Raw genomic sequence first — 24868 nt, forward strand, 5'->3', positions numbered from 1 at the left:
TCATCTGTGGATTTCCAGTAACCAGGTCATGTAAACTCCATTTCCTGAAAACGCTGATTTCTCTCAGTAACCTTGTCACTTGAATGCATGTGACAGAAGGGAAAATTGCACTCAACACACCCAGTTGTTCTTAGGCCACGACAGATCCTGTTACATAACCCATCCTTTGACTGGAAGGTCACTGGTTTGATTCCGGTGCATTGAGACAGTTGCTGAAGATAGTTTAGAGAAAAGGTTGCATTTACACTGCCCTCTGTTCCACCAACTACTGTAACTAAATTCTATCTCTTATTTGGCATTTCTTTTATTGGTCTTTTTTATTGGTCTATTGATTTTATGATAAAGCAGAAGCTGTAAAGTTATGTAAACCTAAGTTCAATAATTTTTGTAGCAACTTAGACAAAACCACAGCTTCCATTAGTGTGGATTCACGGGCACTTACATTATTGTACTTTGGTACATTTTTACAATGTGACACTTATTGTACATCACAACTTTGAAAATATTTATCCTCTTAAGAAGATAATACGGCTCTATTAACTGACAAAGCCATGAAAATCCTGTAACTAAACAGTTTATTTGAATGAATTTGTGATTGAACTTTTAAGTTGTTATCTATCATTATTATATCGCTATTTCTATTCATTTTTGGAATATTTCGAATTTTGTGTGTCCTGTCACTTCCCAGCCATCTGGTTCTCGTCCCTTCCAGGGTCACTTTCTGGAAACATATCTGGATTCTCTGCCAGTGTGGTTCGCACTTTTTTCTTCTCCTTAAACCTTCCAGAGTGAGACACTTTCACATGGCGCCCTTTGCTGGCTGTCGTTTTATCTACGATCCTCTCTAGTCGAGCATTCAAATGGGGGTCCTGCACAGTGTCGTCTGTGTGAGCGGCAGCTCCGATGGATGCCCCTGACCCGTGGTGGCCAGAGGCAGCAGCGTTGGAAACAACCTCTGCAGGGATTTCATACAGAACCTTAGGCTGGGATTTTTTTCTCCTGAGGAAAGTCAGCTTCCACCAAACTGAAGATGACTCTGCCATGATGGACGGATGGATGGTCTGGAGAGACAGAGAGAAAGGGATTCAATACACATTTCTCTCCACCCATTACACTGTTAAAGCTTCAGAGTGTGGGTCATTTGTGTTTGTAGGAGGTCATGAAATGTGAGCGTATGTATGAATGAATGAATGAATGAGTGAATGGATGTATGTACAATCAGAGTTGGCCAAACTGATCTTCCGCAGCTGTTTTTTTATGCATTCTTTAATTATACCACACATCTGTTAGAGGGTCACAGGGAGAACGCAGCACAACCCCAGCTGACAATTCTCACTTTTGGAAAGAAAAAAAAAATACAGTAAGACACAATGATCAAGTGAAAGGGAGAGTAACATGTTTGGGCAAACCTGAAACATAAACTTGTTATTGCTGTATCACTATTGAAAGTGCACTACAAAGTGTGGCACTGGGATCAATGTATCTTGAAAGAATTAGTAAGTGACTTAGAACTCGTGATCACATTTCCTTCTTTTGCTCTCTGTGTTGTGGACCATAGCAGAGGATGCAGACATGCTGAGTCAATCTAATTTCACCTGCTGAGAATGAATTCAAAAATGTTTTATACACTGTTGGTCATAAAGTTGGAATAAATTATTTTATCTCTCCTCATGAAATAATTGTGTATATCTAAGTGTATATCTTCTCAAAACTTTATTGATCAGTTTCTTCCAAACATATCACAGTGAAAAGAAAAACACAATTAACCTTTGCAAAAAAGAGGAATGTGTCTAAAAACAAAATTATTCCAACTTTAAGGACAACAGTATATATTAAACAAATATTTAATAGCTGAACTTTAATCCCAGCATCCATGGTAACCTGAAGATGTGCAGCAAGGGCAATGCATGAAGAAACGTAAAGACCCTAATCACACTCCAAAAACACAGGTAACCAAACTTCATAGCAATACCCACAACGTGTTTGAGAACTTCAAGAACTGCACCTGATAAATCCCAGGTAACTGCACTCCAAACTTCCAGATCTGTCCACATGTGCAAACAAAACAAACCCTACATACAAAACTGAACGGACTGCAGGCCACAGCAAAACGATCCCCTGGCAGTTTCTGCAAGGAGCAACTGCCAGATTTAATATTGTCAATTCATAAAAGTAAAAACTACAAAATAACCCAAGTGTGTGTCTTGTCAGGGTTCCTACAGAAAGGCAACCAACACACCTCATCATCTTGGTCTAGTCCTTTCCCAATTTTTAGCAGACAGCATGGAACCACCACCTTTTTACCTGCTTACATCGGTAACACTGGCATCGCCACGCTAACATGCTGATGTTAGCATTTAACACAAAGCGCAGAGCTGCAAACTCTTGTTTGACTGTGAATACAACCAGGCTGTTTTCTCTGCTTCCACAGTTTATGCAAAGCCAAGTAATCACAGCTGTATGTTTCGCATGTTTATGCATATTGCATATAAAAGTAACATTGATCCACCTTTTTTAACTATTAGCAAAAAAAACTAAAACTAATGTTTTTCCTAAAATATCGAATAACAGAATTTATAGGAAGAGAGTTATTCCAATGAAACCATGAAGATACAGACCAAAACCAATATATAAATCCAACAAATACATAGGGATGTCCACATATTTTTGGTGAATTACTGTTAACTCCTGGATATACGCATGTTTGTATGTTTACTACTACACAATAAACCATATACATACTGTAGCTCTACATATTAAAGTGAATGTTTTTGGTATATTTCTGACATCCTGGTAAGAATAAGTAACCAGCTAAAAATAGTCTTAGTGCAAAAATAACAGAGGGGGGAAGGAGAAATGATCCACCAACACTAAGTTGTTCCATTATTCAGCCTTTTGAAAGATCAGCATCAGATCACTGTCCCAGCTGCTGTGCAAACTGGTCGGAGGTGAGCTCCTGATTCCCTTCTGGCCCCAGGGCAAGTTTTTACAGCAGCTGAGCAAACAGAAACTAGAGCTCATTGTTTTATTGTTTCTTTTCTTTTCTCTCTCACTCTCTCTGTTTCATCAAGACATGATATGCTCAGCTGTTGTGGAAGTGCCTTTGTCTCTTTTGATGTAGGTTCTATACAAGCTTGAAGGGATGGCAAGGATCAACTTCCTATAGCTGCTATGTGCTCTCTGTCAGCCGCTTCGGACGCTGTCACGCCATTCGATGTTATCTGTAGGGACTGCTCCCATGATTGTGTGTCAGTGACTGCACCCACCCGTTTGGACAGAAGGTGCATCTGGTTCGCAATGTGATGTTTAATGTGGCGTCTACAGTGACATACAACACACACACATTGGAAATACATTGCATATTGCTTTCAAAACAATATTGGTAGTGAACATAATATTGATTTAGTGCACTATGATTTAGACTTAAAAGTGTTGAGGACATGACTCGATGCATCATGTGATAAGACATTGGAGGAAAAACAGGAAGACTCTCATAGGCAGAGACTACTGGTTTGAGTAGGGGTGGGGTCAGGCCAAGCATAGTAACACTTTGCTGCGTGGGCAACAAAAAAATAGCTGACCTATTTCAGCTACCTGCAAAGATTATTGCAGCAGTTGCTCACTGTTCCTTCTTCAGCATAACATTACATCAGATCCCTCAAATTCTTTTTCTTCTCCAGAGTTTTTTTTTTATACAAAGCCTTCATACAGCAGCCTTCAAAGAAAAATACCCATCAATTTAAAAACAAAATATAAAATACAAGTTTGCCCCTTAATATAGAGACATTGAGGTGAAAAGGTTTTGTGTATAAAGAAGGGTCAACAACAACCTCCTCCCATGCGACTATTGTACAGTTCATACATGACAGCAAGGTGGCACACAAATCCTTGCTTCCTTTCCAGTGGTACCATAGGAGGGACTGAACAGTTGTGGCGCAGTAAATTAACCCAATGCCAAATGAAAAGACCTTTGTGACAAAGGTCAAAGGTCACCAGCTCAAACTGCTTTCATGAGCAGCCAAACTGCCATAAACATGGTATTTATGGGCACATTACACAGTACAGAACCTGGTTGTTTCACTTTCAAATAAACTGATGGTACTACAAAGAAATATTCTTCTAATTCCGTTCTTCTCTGACAGTCAGTCCAGATGGAGCTAGTACAGGATATCCAAGAAATGCACAGTCCACCCGAAGATTATTAACTATGTTTACAACCTGTCTCTAAAAATGGCAAATGTTGCTCAGCCCATCACACTCGTCCAACTTGGTAAACTCTTTATTGCCACAGTGAGGTTGACATGTTTGGTGTGTGAGGAAATTTCTCATCAACTCACGGATACATTGCCATGAATTTTAAAACATTTAGTATCCACACACTCTTCAGTAAGTCACATGTCAAGTGAAATTTTAAAAATGTACTTGCTTGTACTACATATTTTAGTGTAGTATGATGCTAAGATTATGAAAGTGATAGCTTCAGCATGTCACTATGAGCAAATTACCATTTACTAGCACTTGACTCTGTGTACTGTATCTTGGAGTAACACAGGGCTGCAGAGTATTGTTCTATTTAATTGTTGCTAACTTTCTTCCCAAAATTATGAAAACAACATGGTTAATGGCTTTAAAGTACTTTAAATCTCAGTATTGCCATTCATTACTGCTATGTTCATCTGTCTGACAAATTTGTAAGTAGTTAATTAAAGTACTTTAATTAATATCATAATATTAATAATTTAATATTATTTAATATTTAATATTAATTCTTGGCTTAAAACCTTCCTCTTTGATAAAGCTTATAGTTAGTTATAGTTATGCTGCTATAGGCTTAGACTGCAGGGGGACCCACCCCCTGATGCACTGAGCTCCTTTCCTCCTCTGTCCCCCTCTCTCTGTCCCTTTCTGCAGGTGTCCCCCGGCTTTGAAGCTGTGTGTCTTCCAGCGTGCAGCTACTGGTCCTACCAACCTGCCAGATGTTTTGTTGTTGCTCTGTTCTTTTCTCTCTCCACTTTCCACTCACCCCAACCGGTCGAGGCAGATGGTCGTCCACCCTGATCTGGTTCTGCTGGAGGTTTCTTCCGTTAAAGGGAGTTTTTCCTCTCCACTGTTGCTTATGGCTTGTTCCAGGGGGAATTGTTGGGTTTTCTCTATACATCTTTATAATCTTGACTTTATTCTGTAAAGTGCCCTGAGATGACTTTGTTGTGAATTAGCACGATATAAATAAAGTTGAATTGAATTGAATTGAAATTTTATTATTAAATATAATTTAATATAATTTAATATTTTGCTTCAAAGTTTCTACCAAGAAAGAACCAAAGTTGGAAAACACTTTAAGGTGTATTTGCAACAACTATTACTAACCAACTACTTTGTCCTATGTGCTTGTATATTACTGCACGTTCCTAATGTGGAGCAGTTCTTTCTTTGATAGATAAGGTTCTATAAAAATTAGCAGCGCAGCATAGCTAATAAGTTACAATAGCTTTCTATATTTTGAACCTTATGGTTTCCCCTATCTACAGTCTCAGCAGCTTGCTACTGGTCAACAGTGCAATTTGTCATGTTAAAATTGATTAAAGGTGAACTTTAGAAAATGTAAAACGCTGGTTTGGAATTTAGGTTTATAATGTAGAAAAATGCTGCTTACTAAGACTATTTTTAGCTGGTTACGTACTCAGAAATATTCATAAACATCCACTTTAATATGTACAGCTAGAGTATGTATATGGTCTGTGGTTATCGATTGCACCGGGACAAATAAACAGCAACTCTTGAAACTGGGAGAGAAGTGTGCTGGATGAAGCAGTAGAATAATAGCATTTGTTAGCTGGGAGAAGAAACAAAATGAAAAAAGAAAACCTTCTGCATTACATTCTGTAATGTTTAATAGTGAGATCAATAAAATGAAATCACTTTGATAACTTTAGCCCTTCAGTCAGCTGTAGTTGAATCAGTTCAATGGAGAGATTTACAGAGATGAGGAGATGCTCTTGTTTGTCTCTTAAAAATTCAAAATGCTACTACCAGTGAACGTACAGAAGATAAAACATGATTATACAGGGGTCTTTTCTGATTCAGTCCCTTCATGACTTTGTGAAGTTGTATTTGCAATAATAAATTCAACCAGCCCCCTGTGAATTCTGTGCAGCCTTGAAATTCAAAACATAGCAACAAGCATCACAATTTGTTGAAAGATAAACTTCTGCAAAATCTTGGAGGGACTTTTTATCCGACCTGCATTTCACAACATATGAGATAGAGTCTGATGCATGTCCCTAACGAGTGTTCTCTCGTACCATGCCAATAAAAACATATTTGCCAGATTTCTGAAATTACACTGATGTGGTCAAATAACCCACAGTCTTCCTGCATTCAGTGTCAGGAAAACATGGGAACTGTCCCCCTACATCTAATATGTGACATGATTCACTTCTGTCTGATGCATCAGTGCCTTTGCTGCATTTTATTATTATATCTGCTGCAAGTGAAAAGTTATTTCCACATTATTAGCTTATTAGATATTTTTGGATGGAAACTCTTTATATGTAAAATAACTAAACATGTCAAATAAATGTTGAGAATTCTTTCCTGATGGAGTACAGTACAATTAAGCAGTGTAAAATGCAATACTCAAGGGAAATATATAGATCAAAATACATAAATAATACTTCAGTAAATGTAGTTTTTCATTACTGGACTCACCTGTTTGAAATGGACGTGGAGCTGGAACTGTTGCTTCCTTCCAGCTGCAGGTTAGTTCACTGCGTGTACCTGTCACTCGCTAAGCTCTTCACTCCAAAGTAGCAGGGAAACTGAAACTTAAGTCTCACCTGACAGTTGTTAATCCCTGTTTCATCAGAGAGGACAGTCCACCATCCATTTTACTACACAAAACCCAAACGGAGTGAAGTTAAATCTTGTATTTTGAGGAGGCGCTGAAGTGAGCAAAGTTAGAGAGAAACAGCAAAACAATATGTTACTGGATGGTAGGTTGCTTGTTTGTCGTCCTCTCTGTACGTCTGTCCTCAAAGTGCTAACAGCTGCTCAGAAATACAACAGATATGGAAGTTTACAGGAGCTGTTTTCTTCCCAGCATGTAATGTGACACAAGCCTATGTTCCAGGTTTCTGTCCGCATTCATTCCTCCGTCTGTCTCCTGCTGCAGGTGCTGAGCTACAGGTGCAGTGCTTAGCTCCTCCCACTCCATCTCACACACACACAATAAACAATGGCATTGCATGCTATTGCCAAACAATGCCGGCTTCTTTAGTGATAAGGTGGCAGCCATCAGCTAACAGTTCCCTCCTCCGAATGATAACATCCTGTTAACCTCTTCCAACTCTGCATCGTTCTCCTCATTTTCAACTCTGACTGAGGATGATGTATCCGCCCTCCTCCTCTCTAACCATCCGGCCACCTGCTCTCTGGATCCCTTCCACTCTACTAATGCCAGCTATCGATGCCATGAATCATGAACACATTTCTCACAATAGGCACGTTTCCGACTTCATTCAAGCAGGCCCAGATTACCCCACTGCTTAAGAAGCCTTCTGTTGACGCCTACCTTGTGAGTAATTACAGACCCGTCTGTCTTTCTCCATTTCTGGCCAAGACCATGGAACGTCCAGTCTTCAATCAACTCTCAGACTTCTTATCCAAGAACAACCTCCTGGATGTCAACCAGTCTGTCTTCAAGATTGGTCACTTCAAAAGCCGCAGGTCAGTCTTCTGTCTTAATCCTACTCGACCTATCTGCAGCCTTTGACACTGTGAACCATCAGATCCTCTTGTCCACACTCTCTGACTTGGGCATCTCTGGATCAGCTCTAGCCTGGCTTCGGTCTTACTTATCGGGACAAACAGGTATCCTGGCAGGGGCATGTTTCTAACTCTCATAGCCTCTCTATCGGTTTTCCAGCTGTACTACATCCCTGGGTTCTATCGTCCGCTCACATGGTTTTCCTATCACTGCTATACTGACGACACACAGCTCTTCCTGTCCTTTCCCCCGGATGTTTCCACTGTCTCATCACGCATTCTGTCTGTCTGTCTGACATCTCAGCTTAGATGAGAGAGAGACATCTTCAGTTGAAACTCTCCAAGTTCTTGTCTTCCCAGCCAGACTTTCGACACAACGAAACATCAGCATTTGATCTGCAGTGATTATCCCCACAAGGACGGCCAGAAATCTAGAGCATGCAGATTTACCCTTTACAACATCAAAAAGATCAGATCCTACCTCAGGGAATATACAACCCAACAATGAAACCTTTGCAGATGATCCAAAATGCGGCCATTCCTGCTTATCTCAACTCCCTCATTTAGGTCTACAATCCCTCCCATCCACTGAGCTCTGTCAATGAACGAAATCTGGTGATTCCAGCACTGCACAGAAGTGACCAAGCAAAAGTCTTCAGCTCAGTGATGGTGGAACGATGTACCAAATTCTGCACGCTCAGCAAACTCACTCCCAATATTTAAAAACTGATGAAAACAGAACTCTTCTGCAGATAAAAAAAAAACACCCTCCTTTCTGCTCTTTGTTGCATCTCGTGAAACGTAAAAACTTCTTCTGATAGGACTTTGATATTTTCTCCTTGATGTGAATTTTTGCTTGCTGTGTACCTCACTTGTAAGTCGCTTTGGTTAAATGTGTACTAAAGGAATAAATAAATCTGCTGAAGGGATTCTACGTGGGATTTTTCACTGTTGCTGAAAGTTTGTCTTCATATCAGTCGTGACCGCTTGAGGAAGTAGGACACAAGTTAATAAGTAACCACGTTATGATCTTCAGCATGTTCAGGGAAACGAGAAACTAAAACACACATTATGCACTTCTGCACACACACACAGGGTCTGGCTTTGTATATTCAAATCTCGTATGTGTTTACTCTTTTATCTGAAAGTCTGCACTTGTTCATACATTACATCATGCATATACATTCATACACAACATCACTCAACACTATCATTAAGTACATTAAGTTTACAGTTATATTTAAAATGTATTTTATATAAGTCTAATGTGCATGTTTTCATTAAATTACTTAAATAATAACAGCAGGGATATTTTGGTTCTGGTCAGCCTGAGAATATAGTGGCAATGTGGGGTGGGACATTAATTAACTAAACAGAGAGGTTCTAATTAGAACGTGACCTTTATTGCTTTGCAGTAAAAGAGCCCATGCAAAAACAATAATTCAGTCAGGACATCTCGTCTCTGCTGCTTTTATTTTTCCACTTCACTTAAATGTAAAAAAAGTGTTGCTGCTTTACCACTATCTCTGTTGACATCTTATAAGACCTTCTAGATGCTTCTTGCAGAACAGAAACCCTCTCTACGTGTGCAGATCTCTACAGTTCCATCAGTATAGCTGGTGTGTGGGCCCATTTCACTCTTAACTTTTTGCCTTGCACTTCTGCACGGATCCTTTTTTGGTGACTGAACCCTGAGCCAACCAGTTCCTTTGTCGCCTGTAGCTAAAACACACCAATATGAAAATTCCGTTAAAGACATTTCCCAAATTGTTTTGACACAGAGTCATCATGTTTGGTTTCACCTGCTTCCTCCTTTTCAACCAGCCCTCCTGTTCACTGTTGTGCACTGCTTCATGACACTCACTAAAATAATGAGCATGGATGTTGTGCAATTATGAACACATTCATTCTTGCTGATGGTGCAAACACTGCTGAAAGGGAGCTCGCACATGGTCGTACTGTACAATGGAAGCACCGTCAAGCCTGCAACTACATTACTCTGTGACAGCAAGTTATCTGATTTTATACACAGTATGATTAGGGGCAGGAAGGTAGAGCAGTTGTCCACCAATCTTGCAGTTGTTGGTTCAATCCCCAGCTCCTCCGTTTAAATGTCAAAGTGTCCTTGAGGAAGACACTGAACCCCAACTTAGTTTTTCGAATGAGAATGAGTGATTAATGTTTAATAATCACTCATCACTCAACAATAATGTTTATTTTATCAGATGTGCTTCACTGCCACTGTCTCCTCCTCTATATGTCGATGAGTCCAAGACACTAAAACCTAGGTTGCTTCTTGTGGGTCAGGCCCTCAGCTTGCATGGCAGCGTGTGTGTGTGTGTGTGTGTGTGAATGAGTGCATACCATTTGCTGAATACCCAGTAAAAGTACCAAGTGATCTAAAAGGTCTCTCATAACAGTCCCATCTCTTTTCTTTAAAAAACGTGGGCCTGATGTCTTTCACTGCATTGGACCACACCCAAACCCAAAGGAGAACACTTGAGTATTACCCTATTTTTTATTGAACCACTCCCCTACAAAATAGCAAAGAGCCATTCATTGAGGTCTGTTTTGTCCCCATGTTGAGGGTAAAATAATCACTTGTCTATAATCCATTGGAAACAAGAGCTTTCACCTTTGACACAAAGTCCTGAGAATCAGCTCTGCACATAATATTTGGTTGAACTTCTAAATGTAAAGTTTACTGCACTTATATAGTGCTTTTCTACCTATTGGCACTCAAAGCACATTACACTTAGTAAAAAAAGGATCATTTCATAGAGGCACAGCAGAGGTTCACCGATCTGTAGAAAAATTGGGGGACAATTACAGAAAAATGTTCCTCAACATAAATTTGCAAAGACTTTGAATATCCCAGCATCTACAGTTTGTTAGGATTTAGTTTAGCGTGGACCCAAGAGCAACAAGGCAAGAGACGTTCAGTGACCAAGATCGAGTTTATTTAAAGATTCCAACACAGGAAAGAGAAGAAAAAAAAAACAAAACTCCTATGAAGGAAGACAAACTGGTAAATCCCAGAGGGATGACTAAGAGACTAGAAAACAAGGAATACAATCAAACTGAAACATTAGAAATTTAACAAAGGGACGAATAGACAAAACGCAAGGGCGGAATGGGAGAGTAATGGTTATGATTGTTAGTTCCAAACGATTAACTGAACACAGGAAAGCTGAAGCCCTCTGGGAGCCAGACAGGAGGTCTGGAAGGGAGCCGGACAACGTCGGCCAGAGGCGTCGACCCGCTCGGAGACAGGTACAGGACCAGAGCCAGAGAGGCAGGTTCAGGGCCTAGGCGAGCAGGTGCAGGGACTGGGCTGGGGCCAGAACCGGAGCTGGTGTTGGCCCACTCAGAGACAGGAGTGGGGGAAGAGGGAGTATTACTCGACCCAGGACCAAAGGCAGGCTCAGAAGGGACCACGATGTGGATAGGCAAGGGCTAGGGGAGGTTGTTCACGTCCAAACTTGGCCCTGAAGGCCCCTGAGGAGGCCAGTACTTCGACTGTCCCCCTCCCGATCAATAGAACTTGACCTAATAATGTCCTCCATCTGGCGGGATGTGGCACAGCAGAACTCAAGATCTCTGGAGGTCTCCCTTTTGTTTTGAAGGGTTGCTAGAATCTGACAAATCACAGGAAATTGTTATTGCTGCTCTAGGTTCGATGCTGTATGAGCTGGTGAGTCTGTTACAGGGGTGGCGTTGGAAGGAGGTCCATGGCAGGAAGTTTGAGGTCGGGGGGAACAGGTGTGGCAGGATCTCCGACGTCTGCATTGGCAGACCGCCAGTGTTGTCCGCCATTGGCCCAGGATCTGAAAGTGGCAGTTCAGGGGTAAGTGTGGAGGTTGTGGTCTGGTGGGAGGTTGAATCAGGACCTGGAACAGGAACAGGTGGGCGGCTGACGTGAAACAGCACCCGACCCAAAAATGGGGTCCAGGACTGGAAGTGGCATGGGTGGTGGTTTTCCCGGGATGATTGGTTTAGTTTGAGGTTTGTTTGTTTTTTTTCCTACGTCCAATTGTTCTCTATATTCAAGCCAGAACTCTACTACCTCTGCAGGTTTCATAACGAACCCCTCCCGTGGGGTTAGGGTCGGATCATTCTGTCAGGATTTAGTTTTAGAGTGGACCCAAGAGCAACGAGGCGAGAGGTTCAGTGACAAGATCGAGTTTATTTAAAGATTCCAACACAGGACAGGAAAAAAAAACAACCAACCTAAATTTAGTGCTATGAAGGAAGACAAACTGGTATGGGGTGGCTATAGCTCAGTTGGTAAAGGCAGTTGCTTACGGACCACAGGGTGAGTGGTTCAATCCCCGGCCCTGGCTATATGTCGAAGTGTCCCTGGGCAAGACCCTGAACCCCTAATAGCCAGCCCCCCCCAGACCCCCAGCGGTCCAAGCCCGGTAGAAATTGGGGAGGGTTGTGTCAGGAAGGGCATCTGGTGTAAAAACTGTGAAATCCAAATCAACATGCGGACAATGATCCGCTGTGGCGACCCCGAACTCATGGGATAAGCCGAAAGGAGAGTAGTAGAAGGAAGACAAACTGGTAACTACGACTACGAGACTAGAAACAAGGAATAGACTCAAACAGAAACACTAGAAATTTAACGAAGGGGTGAATAGACAAACGAGAGGGCGGAATGGGAGACTAAGAACTAAATCATAAACCATTAAACAAAAACACAGAAACTTACAACATAAACTCTGGGGAGCAGATGCAAATGAACTACAACAATGATCCCAAGCAAATAACCAAACACAGGAAAACTAGACATGCATGAAATCTTCAACTACACCTAAGTAGACTAGAAAATACGTCTAATCCTCATCTGACAAAACCCACACACAGTAAAAGACTAACAAACAGTGTAATCTAAAACCAAACACAGGAAAGAGAGTCCACATCAATCTTGAGTCAGGTATAAGGAAGCAGCATGTTGCATGGATGACAGTCCATGGACACTGATCCAACACTGAAACCAAGGGGAGAGCTGGGTTTAAAAAGGGCAGGGGACCAGGTGAAAGCAATTGGGAGCAGTGATGATTGGTGAAGCTGGAGGCATGAACTTGGGGGCTGGAAGTGGAGAACAGGAAGTACAAAATAAAAGTCCAGGACAGGAAGTGAGTGGGAGTGTGGGATCATGACAGTGTACTGTATGTGTAAATGTGTACTCTGTGTATGAATGGGATTTTTCAGGACCTCAGGCAGCACTGCATAAAAATCAGGCTGATTACAGCAATGAGAGATTCTCTACTGGACACAGGCTCAGGAACACTTCCAGAAATCACTGTCTGTGAATATAGTTCGCTGTGCAATACATATTTTGAACGCATTTCAGAAATGCTGCCATGTTTTCTGGCACAAACTCATTTAAAATGGTCTTAGGTGCATTAGTGCCTATGGTGTGGGCAGCTCACACATGTGGAAAGGCACCATCACTGCTGAAAAGTACATAGAGGTTTTAGACCATCATATGCTCCCATGCAGACAACGTCTCTTGCAAGGCCTTAAATATTTCAGCAAGATAATGTTAAACCACATACTGCATCCATCACAACAGCATGAGTTTGCAGGAGAAGAGTCTGGGTGCTGAACTGGCCTGGTGCAGTCCAGACCTTTCACCATTAGAAAACATTTGGTGCATCTTAAAACAAACAAACAAACAAACAAAAGTAATCCAGTAACAAAGGTCCAGGGAATGTTGAGCGGCTAGAATCCTGCATTGGACAAGAATGGGACAACATCCTAAACTCCAGCAACTGGTCTCACTTCCCAGGAGTTTACAGAAGAGGGGATGCTACACAATGGTAAACATCATCCTGTTCCAACTTTTTTTAAGATGTCAGGGGCCACTCAGTGCCGGTGCCAAGCCCAGATAAAATGGGAGAGTTGCAGAAGGAAGGACATTCAGCATGAAAACTCATGTCAACTCAACATGTGGAACACATTTCTGCCGTTGATCTTTCAATAAAATATGCGTTGGTGAGATTTGCATATCATTGCATTCTGTTTTATTTACATTTTGCACATTGTCCCAGTCTGTTTTAAATTTGGGTTGTAGCTTAAGTCATCTTTTTTGATCCTTGTTGCCTCAGAACCAAGCAGCATTTTTTCGTTGCATGATTGCAGCGACGGTGTCTCAACATTTCACCCCCTTAAGTGTGATTTGCTTTTGCTGTTCTGTGACACAACCCAAACACAAAGCTTACACTAAAGCAATGTCCAGTCGCCAAAGGAAATGTTGCAAGGGGAGAATCACCCATCTTGGTGTTTTAATGCAGATGAAGTTAATTGTAGAAAAAAGCCAGACATGCAAGTTTGTGTGTGTGACAGGTCTTTGCTGCCTAAATCGATTGTATATTGAGTACTACGTCTTCCTACATGCTAATAGAACAACACATCTGTTTCTATCTGTGATGCTGTGTTTCAATGCAAATCAGGAACAATGGCACTGCTGAAAATCCACCTGCTGTGATGCTGTGAGACCCTAAGACATCTCCCAGGAGAGTAGCTGTTGTAAACGTATACGGGTCTAATGGTTGTCTCTGCAGTGGGCTACACAAAGCCATAGGAGGAGGTTTGTCCTCTGTGAGTATCACAGAGTCCTATTTACCCATCAGCACCTCTCCAAATCAGGAACAATAGAACTGCTGTGATCCTAATCTGAATGTCCTCATCTCTTTATCCAGATGCTGTGGCCTTTAAACTGTTTTTCATAAGAGATAATAGACTGGTTTTGCTTCTTTCGTCTTTGATTTCCTGTATTAAAATAAGCAGTGCAGGATTAATAGATGCACACAAGATATCTCCAGAAAAGTGCACACAATCACAGTTAAGGTGACACCCACACTGATTAGAGATGATGCATTTTGTCACCAAGAACTGTGAATTTCATTTGCACTGGAATCAATACACCTAAAGTAGCACATTCAACCAGCAGAGAATGTTTATAACCTCAGTGACAGTTTGGTGATCACCGTATCTGGTTTAAACTACACACAATAGTCAAATCTCTATTCAAATCACTGTGACTTCCTCTGTTACTATTGACACTCAGAGAGAAAAAGATTCAGTGAGACAGCTTTAATGAACTGATGATGTAAAGATAGAAAGAAAGAGTAACACGAAGCATCGCACGATAACACACATGTAGGCTTGGAGCAGAAATGGATTTGATCAGCAGGGTTGTTCATATTTTCAAAGTTCTCAACTATTTAATCAGTTAAGTAAAACATACCTAAAAACTTCCAAAGACTTGTGTTTTTTTATATATATATCCAGTAGGAAATACCAAGTGAAATTAAAAACACACTGATACATATTTAATGTATAAATTGCAATGAAGAAAAAAAAAAGAAAATATTTGAAATGGAAATGAAGGAAATTACAGAGAAATAATAATTAAATAATGTGACATTAAGAAGCACAGACAATAGATTCAGGCACTTTTTTTTACTTTCAGTTTGGAGGTTGAAGTAACTTTTTAGACGTTTTCCATATTCTGGGCTTTGGGTAGAGGTTTGCACATGTTTTGGTCAAGCAGCAACATCATGTGGTGAATTTGGTGAACTGACACAATCTGGGTGTCTGCCTTTCAAAGTGCATGTTAGAAGCGAGGACTTGTCAAAATAATCCTAGTCAACATGAGATTTTAACAAAATAATGAATGAAGGAATCAGGAACAGACCATTTTTTGGTAAAGATAACAATTTAATAATTTAACCAACTGGACACAGTCAAAAATAAATCATGCAGGTGTTGTTCATGCAGGTATGGTTTGATCTAATATATCATGCTATTCTCTGATTACCTTCTTTACTCGTGTTTTAATCTCTCCGAGCTCAGTCAAAACTGAAACAACCTTTTGGATGAAACATTTTCCAGATCCTCAAACGAGTCCAGTTACCATGGACGACAACAGGATAATCATTAGTTACATTACAGCTCATTAGTCTCTGCAGCTGACTGACCTGACTATGATTGGTATCTATTTGAATGTAATATATCCTCTGTGACATTATGCAAAGCCAGTAGTCCTAGAGAATTAGGGGTTATCATTACATTTTATATTGATATGTCATAACTGTGCCAAAAAGATCCCAACACAGAACACAAACTGGCGTGCTGCATTTCCCAGTTGTCCAGCAGAGGGCAACAGAGACCTGACATCAGGACATTTTCTGGAGGTGCCAGAGAATTAGCTCTGTTCTGAGTTAGTGTTGCACTTTTCTATAAAGGGTCATATTTTTTAGATTTCAAATTGAAATAAATTGAAAATTAAAAAAGTAAATGCAAATTAGTGTTGAAAAATAAGGTTTATGCCCTGCTCATAATAAAATGTTTGCCTGAAGAGGGTCTGAGAAGTTTATTCACTACTGTATGTGGACACCTGATAGGGACAGGTCTTCCACTACTGCTCAATAGCTGACCTCAGATGTCTCTTCTCTCAAAGCAAAGCCATGTGGTAAATAATTGGCTCAAACATGTATGTCTGTGCCCAACAGGCACCTGCCACAGCTGCAGAATTAAGACAATGTCAAATTACATTACTTTAATGTGCACTGATGGCTACTAGATGCTGGTCCGTCACATGAAAAGTCATTGGCAGCTACCGTATGACAGAATGGTGGGTCGTTATTAGCCAGTGTGTGGTCAAATCAGGCAGCGTTAAAGTGTTGGGGCAAACTAACACAGTGTCTGTGGAGCAGGCAAAAAGGACGTGTAAAGACTGGCTCAAGACTTGGTGTATCCATAAATTTCCAACCATTAGCAGCAAACCTCCAGCAGAACCAGGCTCAGGGTGGGAGGCCGTCTGCCTCGACCGGTTGGGGTGAGCGGAAAGTGGAGAGAGAAAAGAAAAGAGCAACAAAAAGTGACAACAAAACATCGGGCAGGTTGGTAGGACCAGTAGCTGCACACTGGAAGACACACAGCTTCAAAGCCGGGGGACACCTGCAGAAAGGGACAGACAGAGGGAGACAGAGAAGGACAAAGAGTAAACAAACCGAGTTAATGTGATACAGTGCTGAAAATTGTGGGGAGAGAGGAGCTCAGTGCATTGGGGGGTGGGTCCCCCAGCAGTCTAAGCCTATAGCAGCATAAGTATAACTAACTATAAGCTTTATCAAAGAGGAAATTCATATTGACAATCCACATAGATTTTACCTTCTTATTTCAAAAAATGTGCAACATTAGAAAATGTATTTACATTGAAAATAGATTAAGATTAAGATTAAGATTCTTCCCGAAATAGGCAGTTTCCTCTACAGTAAAAATATACTCTTAGTCACATAATTTCGCACATTATGATATTTTTTTAAGATTTATATCATTTAAAACAATATTTCAAGTGTAAAGTAGCTGTTGTAACTTGGCTCCTGTAGCAGGAGTAATCAGATTAACCCAGTCAGAGTGAAAAGGTGGTATTTCCACCTATAATACTTTCAGTACAAGGAGAACTGACCAAATATTTATCAGTACACATAAGTAATACTCATCATGTACATTTAGGGTGAATCCACATGTTTTATGACATTAGAATTTTGGAACAGTTATGACAGATTCTATCTGCAAAAGGTGGATTTTTTTATTTGTTAATGATAATGTTGAAGTAAATTTACATAAGTTTTGTATTTGGCATTTGTTATACTAAGCAAACATTCATTCATCAACATTCATGTTAAAATGTATATACAGTTTATTACATTATGTTTGAACATGTTTTGAAATTTGAGTGAAAAACCTTTTAATCGTTTTCCCAAGTTTTTAATGTGGCCCCCAGATTTGCCAACCCCCAAGTAACTTATGTAGACCTGCTCCTGTGCTCCAGTCATCTGTATCATAAATGCAAGCACACCGAAATCTGACGACGATGATGATGGTGATGAGTTTTTTATTTTTATTTTTACTGGTCCTCTGAATGTATTTGATGGTATTTCTAGAAACAATCCAACACCAACATAAGGTTTTGAATTTGTTGAAGCTGATCACATTTACTCAACTGTACTGTTTGGTTGACAATGTTAGGAAATTCAAAGGCTACACTGTTGTAAACAGTAACTATTTTAATTGGACAGATTATTAAATATGAGATACATTTCCATACCAGCTGATATGTATTCACACTGTGGTCATTAGAGCATCTAACACTCATCCATTTACTGTGATGCTAATTTATGTGCAATGTCCCCCAAAACAGTGTAGAGGCATGAAGAGACATGTAACACACTGGAAATTAACATTAATATTAAATTAGCTGGAAAAGATCAGCAAAGTCCATTTCCTTTCTTTTTCTGCGTCCATATGTGGTATCCTTTCCATTTTGTCCTGCATCCTCCCCCACCTCTCCTTCTGCATCATATTTCTCCATTACACAGGATTTTGTTCTGTTAAGAGAAAGTTTTTCACTGTTTTCCACCAGTGACGATCAGTAACTGTCACTGAGCTACAGCCCTCTCTCTCTCTCTCTCTCTCTCTCTCTCTGTCTCTCTCCCTCATACACACACACACACACACACACACAAAAGGCCTGCAGAGTTTTATGTATTTTATGCATGTCTAGGTAAGATACAGATCCACATCAAACATGCTACCACAGAATGCGTCACCTGACACACACAAAACAGCATATCTGTTTGTCCCTGTGGTAATGTTCCAGCTCTGTCAGAGGAGAGGATGGATGGAAGTGAAAGTATAAGGAAGCTAGTGGGGATTAAGCGATGAGGTTAAGTGGTGCATGAATAAAGAAAGAAGAAACCGAGAGGGAGAAACATGGCTTCTTACAGAGCAAAAGAAAGTTTGAGCGGCAGTAATAAAAGGGAAGGGAGGGTAAGTGGGTTAAAGATGGAGGTGTGGCAATCAGGAAGGAGAAAGGGATGGAGGGAGGCACGGGAGGAGGAAAGAGATCATTAGTCTACTTTAGCTTCTGTTATGAAGATAAAGTGAAGCCTGCCTTTTCACCTTAACCCTTTCATTTCAGTGCACTTTGAAAAGATGCTCAACTAACCTGAAATCAAATACCATTAAACAAGAGTGACACCCCAGATATTCCACTGAGTATGAAGGCTCTGTTTGGAATCATACAGTTAACAAAGGAACTATTACTCATTTAAAGAAATTATTTTTAAGGATGTTAAAAATTAATGAAAGTAAACCAATGTCTGAAAATGTCCCGGATAATAATAGTTTAGCAAATAGCGAAAAACCTGGAGAACATTCTCTACTGAGTAAAAGTAAAAATAAAGAAAAACATATTTTAACACAGCAACTGCATTTGGAGGCTTGACTGGGGGAGGGGAAGCCCCCCCAACCCTAGAGAACGGTGCAAATCCAGCTAGATTCCCAAAGCCAGCACCGGCACTGTGAAGTTCATCTGCTCGTGAAAAGCTAATGGCCCGGTTTTTGAATCTGATTAGAGAGAATACTTTGGAGACAGCACAGTCAGAAGTTCCACTTGCCAACCAAAACAAGAACACAAAAAGCTGTACAGTATGTCACGACCTCAGCTCCTAAATGGAGCGTGGAGAATGTTCGTTACTTAGGCTACTGTTGATTGGCCTACAGATATAACACATATCAGATCAAAATATATGTCCAGGACTTGAGGGAAGGTGGGGACTCGAAATAAAGAATATCAAACAAATAATATGGTTTCTGAAAAATTAAGTGTAAGTCTAAAAGCTTTATTGCTTTGATGTTTTCTCTTTGGCTTAGATTTTTGCTGCCTTGTACCTCACTTGTAAGTCGCTTTGGATAAAAGCGTCTGCTAAATGACTGAATGTAAAATGTAAATGTAAATGACAACCAAAGTCTGTACTAAGGGGCGACTGTGGCGCAGGAAGGTAGAGTGTCGCAGTGTGTAGAGCGCTTGTTCACAGTTGTCAGTTCGATCCCCGGCTCCTCCAGTTACATGTCGATGTGTCCTTGAGCAAGACACTGAACCCCAACTTACCTGCTCCCGGTGAACGTTGGGCAGCTGCATAGCAGCTCCCCCCACTGGTGTGTTAGGCTACTGTTCATGGTGAGTGTGAATGGGTGAATGAGAAGCAGTGTAAAGGGCTTTGAGTGCAAATATGTAGAAAAGCACTATATAAGTGCAGAACATTTACTTTGTGTTATAGGATTAGGTTGTTTGTTTACTGTTTGACTGAAACGCAACATGCTGAATTCAGAAAAGTTCATAGAAAAAGAGATTTAATTTTACTTTCTCTTGATTGGTTTATATTTAAAGCTATATTTTCCCTGTCTTCAGGATTGATCTAATCCTAATGCAGTTGGTACTTTGCAACTAATTAGGACGTCCCCCAAAGTTGAGCCTTCGTGTTTGTTTTTAAGATTAATTCCAAAAAGATTTATATAGACTGAACAATTTAAATAAATAATAAATGTAACCTGTCAAATAACATAAAAACCAGCCTGGGGTTTCAGGCCATACCTAGTGCTGGGAGATGGGGAGATTTTCTTTTGTGTGAATTGCTCATACAAATCCCTGCTCTGGCCTGTGGAGGCACTGTTGAATGTGACCTTAAACATACACACATCTGCAGGTCCCCTCTTGGCAAAAATGAAAAGAACTTCTCTTTGGTTTTACACATTTTTAGCATTGGTGTCTCTGTAACCACATGATCCACTGTTAGATAAGTTGGCAAATGTACAAACACACAATCCAACACACTTGAGGTACTATTCCATCCATCCATGATCTGTATCGGCTTCTCCTGTTCAGGGTTACGGGAGCCTGGGACCTATCCCAGCTTTCACAGGGCGAGAGACAAGGTCCACACTGGACTTAGGGTAATAATTACCCTTTTTCATTCATCTTCAATTTGATGCACTCTGATCAGAGATATTTGTTCATGTACTGCTCTTCACTTTGACTTTCCACATTACAAAATCAACAAAAATGAATTCAACTTATTCTAAAATAGAATATTGTATTTCTTAAATCAATGTAGTATATTAAGATTTTAAACTCTATGTTTTGAGTGTCCAATTTTCCAAAAATCCGAATATGACTTCTGCACCGAGATAGAGTAGCATCCTGTCCAGGCTCTGTGTCACGCCTGTGACTTCTAACAAGATATATAGATTGATAATGGATAGAATGATGGATGAAAATGATTTTCATTTATTTATTGGGTTTTGGAAGGTCTGTAACAGGTGAAAAGTGAAAAGAACAGAACATATGTGAAAATATTTCTGAGATAATAAAAACATCCCCGCACAAGCTTTTGTCATTCAATGCTCAAAACTTAAATTCCCAAGATATATTTTGCTTGAGCTGATCTGCAAAACACTTTTGCAAAAGTAATCATGTAGAGAGTTTAGCATGATCAGACTCTAACAGGCAGGAACAGCTGTGTCATCTGCATAACAGTGAAAGGAAACACTATGTCCATAACGCACTGGTCTCTTTGTTTTCGCTCGACTCTTTTTTTACCACTTCATAGTCAAGGTTTTTATCCCTAACACACGATTTTCATCTTGCCTCCCATAGTTGCAAAATGCAGCAGCACATAACATTTTTTTCTATCAACTATGCAAAGGTCTCATTCATGCGTACACCTTTTCACTTCAATTCATTTCAATTCAACTTTATTTATATAGCGCCAATTCACAACAAAGTCATCTCAGGGCAATTAACAGAATAAGGTCTAGAAAGATGTATAGAGAACGATTCCCCCTTCTTCAGCAAGCACTAACAGTGGAGAGGACCAGGCTCAGGGTGGGCAGCTCTCTGCCCATCACCATCAAATTTTAAAAATGTAACTTTCCTCAACCTCCTATGCAAAAACATGATCGATTAAAGTATCTGTCAAAGGACTAAATGTTAAAGTAAACGTTGCATATATGAAAACTTGTTAATTGGTTTTACACAAAATAAGAGAAGATGTCATCTGAATGGTTATTCAAACCATGTTATGCAATGTCTCTCCATCCAAGGTCCTGATTGGTTCAAATTGTCTCCACTGATGAGGAGCTACAGTACATGTACACCGATATCTGATTAGAACAACTAACCCTGGCACAACATTATTTTAACTAACTTTGCTTAGTATGCAATGCTGGACTGTGGCTGTTTCTTGCTTGGACATTTTCAAAAGCTCTGATGTATTCAGGCATGATGGATGTATATCGCACACACACACGTGCACACACACACATACCCAGAGAGAGAGTTGAAGTTAAACAGTGCTTAGATTGTGACACCGCCATCCATTACACAGAAAAGGACTGTGTGTGTGTGTGTGTGTGTGTGTGTGTGTGTGTGTGTGTGTGCCAGAATCTGACTCTGCACAGGTCCTCTCTAAGTGCATATGAATATAAGCCTGTGTAATGTCACTTAAATATTAAATGAATTAAAACTATATCATCTTATAATAATGTATTATTTTAAGTGTAGGCTTTGTTACATTTATTTTTATTTCAGAATTTTCAATGAGTAGCCACCTCTGACATTCAGACTCACAAAGTTCCGCAGATTCACACTTGGTAGCTGCCCAGTACAACCACAGTCTGAGCGGTGGCCACAGAGGAGCCACCACCGCCGATCACGGTGAGGGGAGACCGAGCACTTCCTGTTCGCTCAGTTCTCTGTTCACAGTTTCGATGCAAAATGCAGGTCTTAGAGCACAACCTTAAAACTAAACCCTGTGTGCTGTAGATATTTGATCACTGCAACAAACACCTGCACCTGGGATTTTCTAATCAAAGCCCCCAGACTATTGGCCCCATGCCACTCTGTATAAAAAGTACAGTAACAGCATGGGGGGAAAGGTCCTGGTTGTACAATGGTGGAAGGTGCTCCCTGACTCAGTTGAACACAAACTCTTTGCAATCTTCTACAATCTTAAACGAGTAATATTGTGCTTTTTCATATTCTTCAGTTGTAACTTAACTGTACTGATGGTGGGTGTCCAAATTAATATTATCCAAAATATCAGCTGAACTTATGTAAAAAAAAAAACAAAACTCCTGACTTTTGCTAAACACTCACAAAATATACAGCTGAATCTCATCAGTTCATAAATAGACCTCTGATGAGGGTCCACACACCCACAACATACACAGTTGAGCCCACCCACTCTGTTATTACATCCATGGGTAAGCTGGGAAGCTCTGCCACCAGTCTGCTTAGCTAAAGAGACGGGAGCTAAAACAAACTGTTTCAGACTGAGCTAAAGAGGAGATAGTGCATAACAAGGAAAACATATTCATTTTTGTAATAATAACCATTGAAAACAATTTTGGTGGAGCCTCAGAAGAAAAATAAAAATCCAACATTATGTAAAATGTTGGACATTTCGAAAATGTAAATGTCACATATGTGAAACTTTGTTGTATTTTTGTAGAATTTGAGATTGAGACCAAACAGTTCCTCCTCTCTGCCTTTCTCTAGAGCACCGTGTACGTGCACATAAGGCAATGCCAAACTTTAGAGGGTACTGCTTGGTATTTGTGCATATACAGACCAACCTTGATGATTAGATTTATGAAAAGTCTGATGTCTAGGTAAGTTGAAAAAAGTGACATCAAACAAATTCATCCTGCCTGTGAAAACTGCACAGGCAAGTGCTCCATACATTAACTTGAATTATGAACTTGAGGTAATTAATTCATTTGTTTCTGAAACTGCAAACATAAATATATTAAACAAAGCACTTTCTATTATGTGTGTTTGATCAGCACTTAAAGAAAACTGTGAGTGATGGCACAGTGTTGAGCACAGATAACACCCACCTCATGTTCCTCCTTCTGCTACCATTAATTTGACATTTGACAATGAAATTATATTTAGATTGTAGCCCCATTTTAAAAAAAATGCAGGTACAATGTGTGTGTGTGTGTGTGTGTGTGTGTGTGTGTGGAAGGTAGTGGGGGGTAGTCAGGGCTGTTAATGCTGCAAGCCACTGAATGAAACAGTGTGGGGAGTCGGTGAGTGCAGATAAAGCCCTCCTCATGTATCAGCCTGCTCACCTGTCTGCAGCCAGACCGCTGTAATGGATAGACAAGAGCCGCAACCATCACTCATACTCACACTGTCTGTATGTGTGTGTGTGTGTGTGTGTGTCTGAGTGAGAGAGAGAGAGAGAGAGACTGAGTGTAAGAGATAGGTAGAGATGGGAGTGTGTGTGTGCTTTGTGTAGTTTGGTGGTAGTGGGGGTGATTATGTGTCTGCAAGGGTGCATGACAGAAAGAGACAGAGACAGAGTGTGTGGCTGTGTGTACATTTAGGTGTGTGCATTTGTGCATGTGTGTGCTGAGTTGTGTAACTCCTGTCTGTCTTTCTGTCATTTTGATTGATACCACTAACACTGACACCATTTTAATAAAAGTCTCTCTCTCGCTCCAAATTTACCTCTATTTCTTTTCTCTCTCTCTTTCTCTCTCTATCTGTGTGTGTGTGTGTGTGTGTGTGTGTGTGTGTGTGTGTGTGTGTGTGTGTGTGTGTGTGAGGTAGGGGTTGTGGGAAGGGTCATTGGTGGACACTGGGTGTTGTGATGGACAGCTGGCAGGACACACAGGGTGCTGGAGCAGTAATGGTGATTCAGTGCTGAGTCCAAAAGGGAAAAAGAAAAGAAGTTGGGGCTTTTATTGTGGAGTCATGAGAGCTTTTATTGTGAGTCAGATTTATGCTTGTATTACTTAACCGTGTGTCACCGAGACTGTAAAACAATTGACAAGCGCAGCCAATAATAGTGTTGTTTTTGTTATGTTAAGCTTTGAGGAGACATGCAAGTGGATATACCATATTCAGCAAGGGTCCCAACCACACTATTTCCTGTATGTCCTGTCCCCACATTTGGTGCCAACACATACACACATACACACCTACACACACACACACACGCACACAAACATACGCACACGCATAGAATAACATTCATCTATGCATATATACTAGAAAACCAATCTAGACAGACTATTCTTGTTTAAAACCAGATGCCCACATGTCTTCCCTTTCAAACAACAGGGATTGTTGACATGCTGACCCCTGGGACCTGACCCGGGGTTCAAAGGTCAACCTCACAGCCTGCTACCATTGCCACAGTGATAAACGACATCCTTAGTGTGTGTGTTAGTG

The 24868-nt window shown here is 40.4% G+C and overlaps 1 protein-coding gene across 1 annotated transcript; it reads right to left on the minus strand.

Annotated features, from left to right (window-relative positions):
• Positions 1-677: 677 nt before the first annotated feature.
• LOC137100072 (proline-rich protein 15-like protein A) lies at positions 678-1043 on the minus strand. Its single transcript, XM_067477693.1, has one exon. The coding sequence runs from the start codon at positions 1041-1043 to the stop codon at positions 678-680; it is 366 nt and encodes a 121-aa protein (XP_067333794.1).
• Positions 1044-24868: the final 23825 nt, after the last annotated feature.

This window comes from Channa argus, chromosome 15, assembly GCF_033026475.1.
Source record: "Channa argus isolate prfri chromosome 15, Channa argus male v1.0, whole genome shotgun sequence".
NCBI lineage: Eukaryota > Metazoa > Chordata > Actinopteri > Anabantiformes > Channidae > Channa > Channa argus.

What these genes read in the sequence shown, in the direction of transcription:
- LOC137100072 (XM_067477693.1), bottom strand. Translation starts at nt 1,043, where the DNA reads ATGGCAGAGTCATCTTCAGTTTGGTGGAAGCTGACTTTCCTCAGGAGA.